Source organism: Entelurus aequoreus, linkage group LG07 (assembly GCF_033978785.1).
Source record: "Entelurus aequoreus isolate RoL-2023_Sb linkage group LG07, RoL_Eaeq_v1.1, whole genome shotgun sequence".
NCBI lineage: Eukaryota > Metazoa > Chordata > Actinopteri > Syngnathiformes > Syngnathidae > Entelurus > Entelurus aequoreus.
In genome coordinates this window covers 57,165,040-57,181,860 of record NC_084737.1, presented here as the reverse complement: position 1 = coordinate 57,181,860, position 16,821 = coordinate 57,165,040, and the positions used below count along the sequence as shown (strand labels likewise).

At 44.5% G+C, this 16,821-nt stretch overlaps 1 protein-coding gene across 1 annotated transcript in view; it reads left to right on the top strand.

Moving 5' to 3' along the window:
• The window catches only part of gtf3c3 (general transcription factor IIIC, polypeptide 3), a 33,690-nt gene extending 27,683 nt beyond the window's left edge, over window positions 1-6,007 (top strand). Inside the window, exons 14-19 of the mRNA XM_062054067.1 lie at window positions 2,314-2,539; window positions 2,604-2,658; window positions 2,751-2,886; window positions 2,971-3,095; window positions 3,164-3,316; window positions 5,531-6,007. Of these exons, the coding sequence (XP_061910051.1) occupies window positions 2,314-2,539; window positions 2,604-2,658; window positions 2,751-2,886; window positions 2,971-3,095; window positions 3,164-3,316; window positions 5,531-5,653 (818 nt within the window). The 3' untranslated portion in view covers window positions 5,654-6,007. The remainder of the gene's footprint in view (window positions 1-2,313; window positions 2,540-2,603; window positions 2,659-2,750; window positions 2,887-2,970; window positions 3,096-3,163; window positions 3,317-5,530) is intronic.
• Window positions 6,008-16,821: the final 10,814 nt, after the last annotated feature.

Here is a 16,821-nt window from a genome sequence, read left to right as displayed (position 1 = left end):
GTTGAACAGTTTAAGAAAAACCTTTCTCAACCAGCTATTGCGATGAATTTAGAGATTTCACCATCTACGGTCCGTAATATCATCAAAGGGTTCAGAGAATCTGGAGAAATCACTGCACGTAAGCAGCTAAGCCCGTGACCTTTGATCCCTCAGTCTGTACTGCATCAACAAGCGACATCAGTGTGTAAAGGATATCACCACATGGGCTCAGAAACACTTCAGAAACCCACTGTCAGTAACTACAGTTGGTCGCTACATCTGTAAGTGCAAGTTAAAACTCTCCTATGCAAGGCGAAAACCGTTTATCAACAACACCCAGAAACGCCGTCGGCTTCGCTGGGCCTGAGCTCATCTAAGATAGACTGATACAAAGTGGAAAAGTGTTCTGTGGTCTGACGAGTCCACATTTCAAATTGTTTTTGGAAACTGTGGACGTCGTGTCCTCCGGACCAAAGAGGAAAAGAACCATCCGGATTGTTATAGGCGCAAAGTTGAAAAGCCAGCATCTGTGATGGTATGGGGGTGTATTAGTGCCCAAGACATGGGTAACTTACACATCTGTGAAGGCGCCATTAATGCTGAAAAGGTACATACAGGTTTTGGAGCAACATATGTTGACATCCAAGCAACGTTACCATGGACGCCCCTGCTTATTTCAGCAAGACAATGCCAAGCCACGTGTTACATCAACGTGGCTTCATAGTAAAAGAGTGCGGGTACTAGACTGGCCTACCTGTAGTCCAGACCTGTCTCCCATTGAAAATGTGTGGCGCATTATGAAGCCTAAAATAGCACAACGGAGACCCCCGGACTGTTGAACAACTTAAGCTGTACATCAAGCAAAAATGGGAAAGAATTCCACCTGAGAAGCTTAAAAAATGTGTCTCCTCAGTTCCCAAACGTTTACAGAGTGTTGTTAAAAGGAAAGGCCATGTAACACAGTGGTGAACATGCCTTTTCCCAACTACTTTGGCACGTGTTGCAGCCATGAAATTCTAAGTTAATTATTATTTGCAAAAAAAAATAAAGTTTATGAGTTTGAACATCAAATAGCTTGTCTTTGTAGTGCATTCAATTGAATATGGGTTGAAAATGATTTGCAAATCATTGTATTCCGTTTATATTTACATCTAACACAATTTCCCAACTCATATGGAAACAGGGTTTGTAGGTTTTTGCCGACATAGGCTGAATGTGATGTGTTTTCTATTTGGAGAAAACATTTTTTTAACTTAATTTATGAATTTGGGGTTGTAAATGCTGAATTGTTAATCAATCGATCAATCAATCAAAGTTTACTTATATAGCCCTAAATCACAAATGTCTCAAAGGGCTGCACAAGCCACAACGACATCCTCGGCTCAGGTCCCGCATGAATGTGCGGTGATCCACTGTACTCTCTAGCATTTAATTTCTGATATCAATATCGAGCAATACCGAGATATGCAGCATCTCCCCTGTGCTTTCTTTTTTACCAAGATTCTTGTTAGTGGTCTTGATGTCCATTACAGTCTTGTGTGGGTCTACAATGTTGTCCTTAAAGTCCTTTGACAGCTCTTTGGTCTTGCCCATGGTCTTTGGAATAGAAGAGAATTATTGCGTGACATTTGTATTTTATTCACATAATGAGTTGAGATTAGGAGTACTTTCCTAAAGGGATAGGACTCATTTGTGTGTTTCGTGAACACATAACCGCTCTGTGTTTGCTGCTTTGTATGGGATCAAATACAGGTTAATATATGATATTATTGACTAGTATTTTTCGGAGTATAAGTCGCTCCGGAGTATAAATCGCACCTGCCGAAAATGCATAATAAAGAAGAAAAAAAACATATATAAGTCGCACTGGAGTATAAATCGCATTTTTTGGAGAAATTTATTTGATAAAACCCAACACCAAGAATAGACATTTGAAAGGCAATTTAAAATAAATAAAGAATAGTGAACAACAGGCTGAATAAGTGTAGGTTATATGAGGCATAAATAACCAACTGAGAACGTGCCTGGTATGTTAACGTAACATATTATGGTAAGAGTCATTCAAATAACTATAACATATAGAACATGCTATACGTTTACCAAACAATCTGTCACTCCTAATCGCTAAATCCGATGAAATCTTATACGTCTAGTCTCTTACGTGAATGAGCTAAATAATATTATTTGATATTTTACGGTAATGTGTTAATAATTTCACACATAAGTCGCTCCTGAGTATAAGTCGCACCCCCGGCCAAACTATGAAAAAAACTGCGACTTATAGTCCGAAAAATACGGTAATCCTTTTAGTGATGACCTTTCTTTTTCTGTTAGGTAAAACTAAAGTCTTGTCCAAAGAAGACTGGTGGCAACTGCTGCTGAGCTGTGTGCTTACGATGTGCGACGTGCATCGCTACGCAGAGGCCGAGCTGATGGTCGACTCCGCCATGGAATTCTATTCTTTTTACGACATCAAGATCAGGCGGAAGGAGCTGGAGTTTCTCGGGCTCTCGGCCAGCATCCTGGATCGCAACTTCTACAAGGCCTACAACTACATCAGGTATGAGACATTTCGTAGTAAATTCATCATATTACTTTGTCATTTGTTTTACTTCCTTTACCAGATTGATGCTGATGGAAAATGTGGATCAGCCTCAGCTTTGGAATATATTTAACCAAGTAAGCAGACACATCTCTTTGACATAAATGTATTTTTATTATACATGAAATACATGGCTCGACAGCACAGCTGTGATGCTTGTTTCCCTCAGCTGACAATAGCCTCCCACCACCAACGTCATCATCGCTTTTGTCTGCGTCTACTGTTGAAACATCCTGACAACCGTGCCCTGTGTGTCCTCTGCGGGCACAACGCCATGGTGTCAGGCAGCTTCAAACACGCCCTGGGTACCTCTCTAACCTTTGCCTAATGGCAGGGCCACATTGGTTAGCAATGTCCCAACGCAAAGAAGATGTTGTGTTTGTCTACAGGTCAGTATGTTCAGGCCTTCCAAACTCAGCCCGACAACCCACTTTTCAACCTGTTCGTGGGCCTAACCGTCTTCCACATGGCATCACAGAAGTATGTCGCAAAGAGGCACACGCTTATGGTGCAGGTATGTTGTACTTTTAAACATCTTACCCTCTACTAGTGTTGTTGCGAACATAACACTGTGTTTTGTAGGGTTTCGCTTTCCTGTGGCGTTATGTGGATCTGCGTGGGGAGTGTCAGGAGAGCATGTACAACTTGGGCAGAGCATTGCATCAGATGGGCCTTACACATTTAGCCATCCATTACTACCAAAAGGCTCTTGAACTGCCTGCACAGAAACTAGAGGTGAGTGAACACAATTTTACACCTGGTTCAACTGTTAGTTCCGCAATAGTTTGGTATTAGGTCAACTCAGATCTGATTTATGAGTCCATCACAATCGCTGCATAAGTTACATTACATGACACATTGTAAGCTGCCCATGAATTTAAAAGGAACATGACACAATTAACAATCAACAAGAAAACTAACTTTGAATTTTGTTTTATTGTTTTTATTTATTTATTTTGCCACGTATGGACGCTGTGAATGTAAGTGTGAATGTTGTCTGTCTATCTGTGTTGGCCCTGCGATGAGGCAGCGACTTGTCCGCCCAAATGCAGCTGGGATAGGCTGCAGCCCCCCGCGACCCAGAGAGGGACAAGCGGTAGAAAATGGATGGATGGATTTGTGTGTTGCATGGAAATTACAAGCGAGTGTCCTTAGGTTTACCACATCCCAGACGACATCGCTAGATCTCCAGCCTCAGAGTGGTTTGTCCTCAGACAGAGAGCGATAAAGCAAGGCTAGATGTAACCTCAAGAGAGGCATCAAGGCAGCAAAAGTGGAGTATAGAAGGAAAGTGGAGGCGCACCTGGACATCACAGACTGATGGCGGGTGGTGCAACGCCTCCAACACCTGACGAGTTACTCAACTCAACTTGCAACTCCCAGCCAACAACACGGAAGACTCGCTAGGGGAAGAACTCAATCATTTATTTGCGTGTTTCAAGTTAGCCCTCCCACCTTCCACTCATCAACTGCTCGCCCTCCAAGAACACCAGGTGAGGCAAGTTTTGAAGGCTATAAACCTGGGTAAAGCGGCTGGGTCAGTTGGCATACAGGGCGAAGTGCTGCGGCACTGTACAGACCAGCTGGCAGGAGTACTGACAGAGGTCCTCAATTCATCCCTGGCACAAACCCAAATCCAGCCCTGTCTTAAGGCAGCCACTGCCATCCCAGTCCCCACGCCATAAAAGACCAGTGGTACTGATGGCTGTTGTTCTCCAATATATTAAAACCTGCCTCCCCCAGAACTTTGATCCACATCAGTTTACCTACAGGCCAAACCTGTCTACATAGGATGCCATTGCCACTGCTATTCACTCAGCTGTGGAACATCTTGAACTTCCAGACACTTATTGCAGGATGCTGCTCATCAACTACAGCTCCAATACCATCATCCCTGACATCCAGGTGGAGAGGCTGAGCTTTGTGGGTCTACCCCGCGCCCCACAACCCCCCAGTCTGTTCCTGGATTAAAAATACTTTTTCTGACCAACAGACCTTAGGTTGTTAAGGTGGGTCAACTATGCTTGTCCACCTTGTCAGTCAGCACTGGCTCCCCTCAGGTTTGCGTGTTTAGCCCCCTATATACGTATGACTGTGTCCCCAGTTATCCCTCGAACACCATCATCAAGCTCACGGACGACACAGTGGTAGGCATGATCATTTAGGCATGTAAAGTGAGCATGTGTTGAGACTGTGACCTCCTTTAAAGGGGAACTGAACTTTGTTTGGAATTTTGCCTATCATTCACAATCATTATGAGAGACAAGAAGACTAAAGTTTTTAGTTTTTTTCGCCTTCTAACATAAAAATCAGCTTGTTTTTGGTGGCTAGCAATGCAGCTAATGGGATCAATCAATTATTAATTTAATACTTAATCTACATTTCGTAACCTGTATAATAACCAAGCTGTAGCGACATTGTTACTGTAAGGGCGAACACGGACAAACTTTTTTTCTAGCGTACTAACACATCGGCAGTATTAGCCATAGAAGCTAACTACGGAAAGAGATAATTTAGCTTCGACGTCAGCGCAAAATGCAATTGAATTTGTAATGCCAAACACAATGCGATAAGACACAAATGTGTACTGACTGAAAACAAACTACAACATGGCTGACGGGGAGAAGAGGCAGTTGAAGTGGAGGCACTTAAATAAAAACAAAACAGCACATCCTGAAGAGATGGTAAGAAAACTTTTTGAAAATGGTCTGTAAAACATAATCTGTGCAAAGTTTTGGCCAAATAACTATTACATGTTAAGTAGGCCACAAGGAAGTGTTTAATGTAGAAAAGGCTGATGTGTACCTCCTAAAGCCATAATCCCATAAATGTAGTTGTTGTTTTATGATCCTTTTTCATCTAACACCTGATATTGATGTCTGAGGACACCCTAAAAAGTACAGCGTACAACAAAACATCTGAATAAGAAGCCTGCTTGTTCCCCAACAGGGTATTGCTGAGGACCAAGTGGACCTGAGGAGGGAGACTGCCTTCAACCTGTCCCTCATCTACCAGGCCAGTGGCAACATTGGGATGGCCCACCAGCTCATCACCACATACTGCATCATTTGACACTGGAACAACTAATACTAATATTTGGTGTTAGTATCAGCGGTTGTGTATTATCATACACACGTGAAGACAACAAATGTAGTAAAATCATGTTTTTGTAAGGGAATAAAAAAATCAGTCACCTAAATTTTTATTAAAGTATTAGTTTTTTATTGTTTCAAATAATTGTTTTTATTTATCGTGACTAAATAATGGATGGACAGACTTTGTGTTGTTGCACGGATTAAGGCACTGGGGATTACTTGCCAAATCCCCACATCTCTGCTGCCCTAATCGTCTGCTAGCATCATCTTTCTTACCCGGGTCATTGCACTGCATTTAAGACAGCATCAAGTGTGGCCATGTCACCTTTTAATGCTGAATGAAATGGAATAAAGGTGAATTTGAATCTATTCTAATAGAATCATCCAATGGGAAATTCAATGTATTTAACTGCATGTTGTACTTAAATGTTTGATCAGAATGAGTGATGGGATGTAGAGCAGGGGTGGGCAATTAATTTTTACCGGGGGCCGCATAAGCAACCCGAGCACTGCTGGAGGGCCACACCGACAATATTTCAATTAAATTTTGCTCAAATTATTTTTGATATACCGTAAGATAAATAATAATAATAATATTTTCATTTAACCTAACTTATCTTTATACAAAAGCAGATGGCTTTTGATGGTTTTATTTTTAACACTTTCTTACACAACACTTCCTGATGTATAATACAATGCAAACATTTCAATTTCTGTCACTTTATCCTGCGAACGTAGCACGCCTGTAAGGTGATTGGCGAAGAAGGAGGAAGCGTTGCTGTTGCGGAAATGAGGAGTGAGGATAGACGTGTGTGTGGAAAGAACGAGATAAGTTGAGCTGTGTTAGTATAGGTTGCTCAATAAAAGTTTAAAAAGAGCGTCAGACTTGGTGTGCGCTTCTTCTGGACGCTACAATTGGTGTCAGAGGTGGGATGAAATGCCTCCCAGTTCACCTTGCCATCAAACCGGGGAGTCTTCATTGAGGGTGGAATTCCCCCATGCCAAGCAGCGTGCGCTGCACCTGTAGACGCCCCTCTCCTTCCTCCCTCTCTCTCTCTCTCTTTGCGACAAGCTCCTCCCGTCCGGGATTCACACAGACATCTGCAGTCGCTGCCGGCACCTTAAGTCCCCACTCAATGTCCTTCCCTCCCGTTCAATCTTGACAAAGTCGCCAGGAAACATCGTGGCACGTACCTCCCGATAACGTAGCAGGCTGAGCACACAAGGAGCGCAGTATGCTCACACAAGCAGCGGCAGTATGTGCAAAGTTTTACTTCTGACACCAATTGTAGCGTCCAGAAGAAGTGCACACCAAGTCTGACGCTCTTTTGAAACTTTTATTGAGCAACCTATACTAACACAGCTCAACTTAAGTTAAAGTTAAAGTACCAATGATTGTCACACACACACTAGGTGTGGTGGAATTTGTCCTCTGCATTTGACCCATCCCCTTGATCACCCCCTGGGAGGTGAGGGGAGCAGTGGGCAGCAGCGGTGCCGCGCCCGGGAATCATTTTTGGTGATTCGGTGATTCGATTTGGTGATGAACTTATCTCCTTACTTCCACACGCACGTCTATCCTCACTCCTCATTTCTGCAACTAAAGAACACAACATCAACTTCAGCAGGTCGTTACACTATATTCTTAAAACACAGAAACCTGTGTACCACAAATTAAGCACACGGCTTTACCTTCAATTTCTGTAAAGAAATACTTGGCAGTCCATGTCTTGTTGAAAACACGCCATTCGTCATCAACTTTTCTTTTTTTAGCGTCTCGGGGATAACCGTGCATCACTTGTCGCTGTACACCTTCACTCACAGGTTCCACACGGACACACGCCCATAAATAACACTTTTCAAAATAAAAGCAGCACAGTTTTATTGCACGCACGACATCGATGTTTTTTAAAATGTATTTTGTAATTTGTGATTGCCGCTGTTCACATTCACTCACAATCGCGCACGAGCATACGTCCACGCGGAAGTAATACAAATAACGCTCTTCAAAACAAAAGCAGCACTGTTGTATTGCACACTCGAGATAGATACTTTTTAAAATTTATTTTGTAATTTATGATTGGCCTCACGCGGGCCGGACAGGGGCGTACAAAGGGCCGGATGTGGCCCGCGGGCCGCAGAATGCCCAGGTCTGATGTAGAGGATGACACTGGTGACAGTCCACAGCTGGGATTTGGCGTCTCCCAGGGCTCTCATAAGTGAGGAGTGAAACCAGCAGAGGGCGGTGTCCCAGAGTCCAATATGGTTCTGAAGATGATGAAGGATGATTTCAGCAAGGAGGGTGAGAAGAACAAGGAGGGTGACTGATAAGAGGTGGGCAGAGTTGCACAGAAACTACTTCAATAAGATATTGGAAATGAATGGAAGGTGCGAGATGGGCCTAGAGTTGGACACGTCTTCAGGCTGAAGGTTGGGTATTTAGACTTAGACTTAGATTTAAACTTACTTTTTATCGTCATTCAAATTTGAACTTTACAGTACAGATAAGAACAACATTTTGTTGCATCGGCTCATGGTAGTGCAGGATAAAAGAGCAATAAGGTGCAGATATAAATAAATAGATTACTGTACAGATAAATATATTGCACTTTTGCATATGCACCCACATTTATGGAGGTATGTTATATTGTCTTTATATTCCAGCGAGTTAATCTATTTTTTGGGGGGAATTTAGGAGATTATTATGATGCGTTCAAGAGTCTTATGGCCTGAGGGAAGAAGCTGTTGCAGAACCTGGAGGTTCTGCTACGGAGGCTACGGAACCTCTTTCTAGAGCAGTGGTTCTTAACCTGGGTTCGATGGAACCCTAGGGGTTCGGTGAGTCGGACTCAGGGGTTCGGCGGAGGTCAAAACACACCCGACTCATCGTGTAAATAAAAACTTCTCCCTATCGGCCTATTACGGATACGGCAACAGCAGAAGTCAGACTGATCTGCAGGTGTGTAATTTGTTGTGAGTTTATGCACTGTGTTGGTTTTGTTCTTTGAACAAGGTGATGTTCATGCACGGTTAATTTTATGCATCAGTAAAAAACATGGTAACACTTTAGTATGGGGAACATTCACCATTAATTAGTTGCTCATTAACATGCAAATTAGTAACATATTGGCTCTTAACTAGTCATTATTAAGTACTTATTAATGCCTTATTCGGCATGGTCTTATTATAACCCTAACCCTCTAACCCTGGCCCTAACCCTCTAACTCTAACCCTAACCAAATAACTTTAAATTAAGTCTTTGTTACTTAGAATATGTTCCCCATTCTAAAGTGTTACCAAAAACATAGAACTTTGTCTTGAATTTGAAAAAAAAAAGTTTATTTTTCACTAAAGAAGGGTTCGGTGAATGCACATATGAAACTGGTGGGGTTCGGTACCTCCAACAAGGTTAAGAACCACTGATCTAGAGTCTCTCTTTTGAGATGGGGTCTGGATAAGAAAATGTTTTTCAGGGAGATGGAGTGTGACGGGTTTGCAAAGACATACATTGGTTAATGATTTCTGTTATTAAGGTGTTAGAGTTGTGGATGATCTTTTTGACCTGTTGTGAGGTAAGGAAGAAGTAGGGTATAGGTTATCTCTGTTGTGGTTTCGATGGAGTTGCAGCTTCATGTTTTAGCTTCAAGGGTTTCTGTGTGGAGTTTGCATGTTCTCCCCGTCACAGCGTGGGGTCTCTACGGGTACTCCGGCTTCCTCCCTACCTCCAAATACATGCACCTGGGGATAGGTTGATTGGCAATGTGACCCACCCATAATGTGTCACATTTTTGTGTTGATTTATTTATTTTATTTTATAGTTTGAATTCGTTTTTGGAGCTGCCATTCCACATTTATTACTATTCGCATTGGTCAGTAGGGGGCAGTAGGGCGTTTCTTCCCAATTGAATGCGATCACCTGCAGACCGGAAGCTTCTCGTCATTCTGATGAGAGCGACCAGTCTGTAAGCATCTGAAACGTTCTGTGTGATTTTTCCTCCTGTATAACAGGACATTATTATCTGACTGCTTGTCCTGGCTACCTGGGACCTGCAACAGATATTTGGGGGCTCGTCCGGGATCGGCAACGCCATTGATGGTTTGACGATTGCTGATCCAGTGATATATATGAACCAGAAGACCAGAGTGACTGCACGTTACTGAAGTGAGGTGACGTGTCTGCGGTGCGGCTACAGAGCAGAGGTGGTGTGTCTACAGTGCGGCTACAGAGAAGAGGTGGCGCGACTGCAGGACAACTACAGTGCAGAGGTGGCGTGACTGCAGTGCGACTTCAGTACAGAGGTGACGTGCGACCATAGAGCCAAAGAAACTACAGCAACTGCAGTGCGACTAGAGAGACTGCAGTGCGACTAGAGAGACTGCAGTGCATCTACAGTGACTCAGTGCGACTACAGAGGCGAGCTGAAGTGGCTGCAGAGTGACGACAGGAGCAAGGTGTCATCACTGCAGCTAAGGCCATGTCTGAAGGACGCAAAGAACTCTTATGGAGCATCAAAAAGCAACTATACCATCTCTCAGGCACCGAAGCCTATGAGGTTGCGATGTCCATCGGAATTGATCATCCAGGCACAGACGAGCTGAGCTCAACCGATGAAGAAAGCTGCATCGACCATATCCTTTCCTTTAAGCAATCTGATGATCTGTTTAATTCTAATGATGAGGGTATTTGTCGTTTGATGATATTGAATGATGTAATATTGAAGGTTATCAAAAAACGTGATTGTTTTGAATTACCTGTTTTTGTTTCAAATGATGAGCCATCTTGTTCAAATGCACCACACACACACTCAGGTGATACTACATATCCACACACTAACCCCAGTACACACACCCACACAACCACACCAGATATGAAGCAACTACAAGCCATGTATGAAGAACTAGGCAGGAAGTTAGAGGAATGTGTGACTCCCACCACATCTTCTGGCCTGACAACCGCAACTGACCCACCTGAACAACCATGATGCAAATGACCCCCTAATGACTCAAAGAACCCCAGCACAAGGTGGCAGTCAGCCACGTCACCATAGTGATATCGAACCCACACCACACCAAACCCCAGATAGGTTGGTCTCCCTACAAGATCTTGCTTATCTCCAGCGAAAAGAGTTCAGGATACACGGGGGCCAAATAAGTGACACTACATCTGATCTAAGCTACAACAACTTATGCAAACACATAGATGAAGGTCTCAGAGAGAAACACACTGAGGGTGAGGTCATTAGAGGGGTGCTCCGTACAATCAAACCTGGCAACTTCAGAGATATGTTGACAAACAAAGACGAACTGTCTGTCACAGAACTCAAAAGCTTCCTCCAGTCACACCTAGGTGAAAAGGGATGCACAGAGCTCTTTCAGGACTTGATGTGTGCCAAGCAACATGAAAATGAGACACCACAGCAATTCTTGTATAGAATGATTGGCCTCAAACAAAAGATTATGTTCACTACTAAACAAACAAGCTCAGTAGTTAAGTATGATACCTCCACAATACAGTGCATATTCTTGAACACAATATGTCAGGGAATAGGAGAGAAGTATGATGATGTCAGGCGTGAGCTCAAGCCTCTCCTTGCTGACCCAACAGTATCTGATGAAGCTTTGCTGCGACAGGTGATAAAGACCACCACAGAGGAAAGTGAGAGAAAGCGCAGATTTGGTCGCAGCTCTGCCCGTAAAGTAAGTCAGGCCCATAGCACCCAGGCTGAACCTGAGGAGAAAGTTAAGAGTGAGGTAAAAGTCAACACTGTCTATAAAGATGACACAATACAGAGACTTAGCTCCCAGGTTGAAGCATTGACCCAAGCAATGGAGACCCTGAAACAGCTGGTCACACAGGCTCATGCACCAGATCAGCGCTGTGCACCAACCTCTTACGGTGACCCTGAAAAGCCCAGAACTGAGAGAAAGACACAGAGACCCTATGGCTGCACACAATGTGTCACCCAGTCCAATCCAAATTGCAACCACTGCTTCGCATGCGGAGAAGAAGGCCATCGTGCAGTTGGGTGCTTGAAGAAACAGAAACCGTCGGGAAACGGAGTGCGGTCAAGACAGAGGGACAACTTTTGACCGCTCCTGCACCCCTGTTCCAACCCCAAACAGGCCCAAAACAAAAGCCAGCTAAGATCAGTGATGCCAACACAATACAATCTCACAATACATCACAGCCATGCAAGCTAGTAGCCCCACTCATTGGCCGCAAATCCCTGCTGAAATGTAGTATGGGTGGCTACGCTGTCACTGTCCTGCTGGACACAGGAGCCAATGTGAGCCTAATTGACCGCACGTGGAAGAACAAGTATCTGCCTAGCCAAGATATTCGACCTCTCTGTGAGCTACTGGAGAATGAGCTGAATGTTTCGGCAGTCACGGGTGATGAAGTGCCTTACGACGGATGGGTTGAAGTGGTGGTAAACCTGCAAGGCAATGATGATCCAGACTTATCCATCCGTGTACCCTTCTTAGTGAGTTGCCTGAAACTAGACAGACCATTAGTTGGTTTTAATGTAATCCAAGAACTCATTAAGAGTAATGAAGGCCGGCCTAAACTCATGTCCATTCTGTCTAACCTCCTTGCGGGTGCCATGGAGATTGATGATGTTAGTGTTGGAGCCATAGTGAGTTTTATTCGGACTCAGAACTCCCCAAAAGAGGAACATACTGATGTAAAAGTGGGTTTCAAAGAGGTCACAATTTGTTCAGGTCAGGTAGTTCACGTTAAGTGCAGGGTTCCAGCCAATATTAACCCCTCAGAGTCATTTGTGTTGTTTGAACCCAACCTTGACAGTGTACAGCTGGAGTCATTGAGCATTGGAGCAGGCTTAATGGAGATTCACCAGACAGACAGGTGTTTCATTAAAGTGCCAGTGTCAAACCACTCCCAAATGGATGTGACCTTGCCAAGCTTCACAGTCCTAGGCAGGATTGAGCCCATTGACAAAGTCATAGAGACAGACAGTCTCCACAGTGACCATAAGAGTATTCATGTTAACACTGTTGACTCCTCACCTCCCCCCAATTCTAATCAGGTCCCACCCACTGCAGACCTGTGGCACCCACCAGTGGATGTCAGTCATCTGACAGATGATCAACAAGAGGAGGTGAAACAAATGTTGATGGAGGAATCAGGAGCTTTTGCTCGTAATGATGGTGACATTGGGGACATCCCAAGCCTCCATATGACCATCAGTCTGAAAGATGACATTCCAGTCCAAAAAACATATTCATCCATTCCCAAACCACTCTATCAAGAGGTCAAACAGTACATCCAAGAGCTGCTTGCAAAAGGCTGGATTGTCAAGTCAAAATCACCCTTTGCAGCACCTGTTGTCTGTGTCAGAAAACGTGATGGATCTCTAAGACTGTGTATTGATTACAGGCAGTTGAACCAGAAAACAGTGCCAGATCGCCACCCACTGCCGCGCATCCAGGATCTCTTGGACACCCTGGGCGGCCACAGCTGGTTCACCATTCTTGACCAAGGCAAAGCCTATCATCAGGGCTACATAGCTGAAGGATCCCGCCACATGACAGCCTTCATATCGCCTTGGGGTCTATATGAGTGGGTGAGAATACCGTTTGGTCTCAGCAATGCCCCTGCTGCTTTCCAACTTAGCATGGAGGAGATGCTTGTCGCCTTGCGTGATGACTGCTGTATTCCTTACCTTGACGACATCCTCTGCTACTCCAAGTCCTTTGCTGATCATGTCGATGCAGTGCGTCATGTCCTGAGAGCCCTGCAACGTCATGGAGTCAAGCTGCGACCCACAAAATGTGAGTTGTTCAAGCCAGAGGTCAGGTATGTGGGGAGGTTAGTGTCAGCTAATGGGGTGAGAATAGACCCAAAAGACATTGAGGCTGTAATGTCACTGAGGGAGAAAAGACCCACTACAGTGGGGGATGTCCGTAAACTGTTAGGTTTTCTGAGTTACTATAGGATGTACATTCAAGATTTCTCCCGCATCGCTAAGCCAATATATGGGCTGCTACAAGTGAAAGGAAATCCTGATGCAACACAGGGGAAGATAAAGAAAGGTAAAGGAGCACAGTTGCCTTCAAAGACCCCCATACAGTGGACTGATTGTCACCAGACCATCCTCGAGCAGCTCATTAACGTCCTGTCACACCCACCTACACTAGCATACCCTGACTTTGAACTGCCCTTTACGCTACACACAGACGCCTGTCAGCAGGGACTCGGTGCAGTCTTGTACCAGCGACAGAGTGGAAAGCTGAAAGTCATCGCATATGGTTCAAGGACATTGACCCCCGCTGAAAAGAACTATAACTTTCACTCTGGAAAGCTGGAGTTCTTAGCCTTAAAGTGGGCGGTATGTCAAAAATTCAGGGATTATCTGTTTTACGCCCCATCCTTCACAGTGTATACAGACAACAATCCACTAACATACGTGATGAGTACTGCAAAGCTGAACGCCACAGGCTACAGATGGGTTGGAGAGCTTGCTGACTTCAGATTCAACCTAAAGTATAGGCTAGGAAAAGTCAATGTGGATGCTGACACACTGTCTCGTCTCCCACTGGGACATAAACAGTTACGTTGAGGAGTGTACTGAAGAGCTCGACAGAGATGCAATACGTGCTACTTGGGAAGGAAGTGAGGCTGCAAAAAGGTATGACATCGCCTATGTTGCTTCTCTTAACCTGGCCCAAAGTTCAGAGTCTCAAGTTAAGTCCCCAGTACCGACCATCAGCCAAAGTGAACTAATCAGATCTCAGAGGCGGGATGCAGCCATCAGTGAGATAATCAAGCTGAAACAGACAAAGACAGCACTGACAAATGAGGACAGGAAGAAAGCAGGTGGCCCTGTGAAAAGTCTCATGCATGAGTGGGGTAAACTGTATATGGAATGTGGCCTTCTGTACAGGAGTGCACGGGGACGACAGCAGCTTGTCCTACCTTCTGAATATCGGCCCCTTGTATTGAAGCATCTCCATGATGACATGGCTCATCTAGGATCAGAGAGAGTCATTGGGCTGCCAAGAGATCGTTTCTATTGGCCCTTCATGAAAAAGGACATTGAGGTTTATGTCACAAAACAGTGCCCCTGTATCAAGAAAAAGAAACCTGTGGTCCATGATAGAGCACCAATGGGCAGTATCACGACCAGTGCACCTCTTGAGCTTGTGTCTATCGATTACATGCAATTGGAGCAAAGCAAGGGTGGATACGAATACATCTTAGTAGTCATAGACCACTTCACCAGATTTGCCCAAGCATATCCAACACGAAACAAGTCAGGCAGAAAAGCTGCAGAGAAAATATTTAATGACTTCATCCCTCGGTTTGGTTTTTTATCCAAATTGCACCATGATCAAGACAGAGAGTTCGAGAACTCCCTGTTTAAGACCCTTCAGCAACTGTCTGGGGTGGGACACTCCAGGACAACCCCGTACCATCCACAGGGAAACCCTGCCGAGAGATTCAATCGGACGTTGCTTCAGATGTTGAGAACACTGCAAGAGGAGAAGAAGAGCAACTGGAAGGATCATTTACCACAGGTGGTGCACGCATACAACTGCACTAGACACGAGGCCACAGGTTTCTCACCCCACTACCTCATGTTTGGGCGCCACCCCCGCCTCCCTGTTGATCTGCTCTTTGGTCTGTCCTCTGAAGAGGAGGGTGAAACACCCCAAGGGTACGCCGACAAATGGGCTGTGAGAATGAAAGAGGCCTACCGCATTGCATTTGAGAACAGTCTGCAGTCCAGTGCACGAGGCAAGAGACGATATGACCTTCATGTGAAGGGGATTGTTCTACAGCCTGGTGACAGGGTTTTAGTTCGCAACATGAGTGAGAGAGGAGGCCCAGGAAAGCTCAGGTCCTACTGGGAACAAATGGTAAACATTGTTAAGGAACAAATAAATGACAGCCCTGTTTATAAAGTGTCTCCAGAGACAGGTGGTGGCAAAGTCCGTACTCTACATAGGAATCTCCTCCACCTTGTAAATGACTTACCTGTGAGTGTGGCTGAACAGTCAAAGAACCAAGCACCGACTAAAGAGAGACAAAGGAATAGGAGTCAGTTTGAAAGGAATGCAGAGAGAGAGACATTCCAAAACAGTGCTTCATCTGACTCTGATGAAGATGGCCCAAGACCACAGTACTGGCTCAGAGTATCAAGGCCAGCCGAGTCACAAAGGTCAAATATAACAACCACCCATGTGCCTCAAAGAAACCATGTTACTTCTCCATCCTTACATGAACAAGCAAGGCTGACCACACAAGCAGGAGAGCACGGACAGCCTCCTAGCTTCACAGCAAAGGAACCTGAACTGATGGAGCGAGAACAATCCAGTGAACACGAATATGAACAGAATGCTGAAAATGAACATTGCCAAGCCAGGTATGACACCAACCAGGACAGTCCTTCTTCCCCTCAGTGTGGTTCAGTCAGGAGACCAGTGCGAGACAGGAGACCACCCAGGACACTGACTTACGAGTCTCTTGGTCAGCCATCTTACCAGTCAATTGGGTCAGTCAACAATATTGGACTTTGTGGGCCACAGACATTGCCAGCATGGGGAATACAGTCAGGCCCAACACCACATTACACACCCTATCCCACACTATACCCAACACTGCCATACACTGTCATGATGCCATACATTGTCCCTTCCTTTGCATACTAACATACAAGTTTTGATTTGAAAAAAAGTATATTCAAAAGAGTATTTTGTTTTGAATGCCAGGAGTCCTTTTCTTTGTCGGGGAGCGTGTGACCCACCCATGATGTGTCACATTTTTGTGTTGATTTATTTATCTTATTTTATGGTTTGAATTCGTTTTTGGAGCTGTCATTCCACATTTATTACTATTCGCATTGGTTAGTAGGGGGCAGTAGGGCGTTTCTTCCCAATTGAATGCGATCACCTGCAGACCGGAAGCTTCTCGTCATTCTGATGAGAGCGACCAGTCTGTAAACATCTGAAACGTTCTGTGTGATTTTTCCTCCTGTATAACAGGTTAGTTTTGGTGAATCAACTCACTGAATAATATCCATGTGATCTTTATAAGTTTAAGTACACATTCTGATGGTGGAGCCTAACTCTGAAGTGTTTGTGAGTTGTAGTTTGTATTTGTGAATGAATCCAGTGCACAGC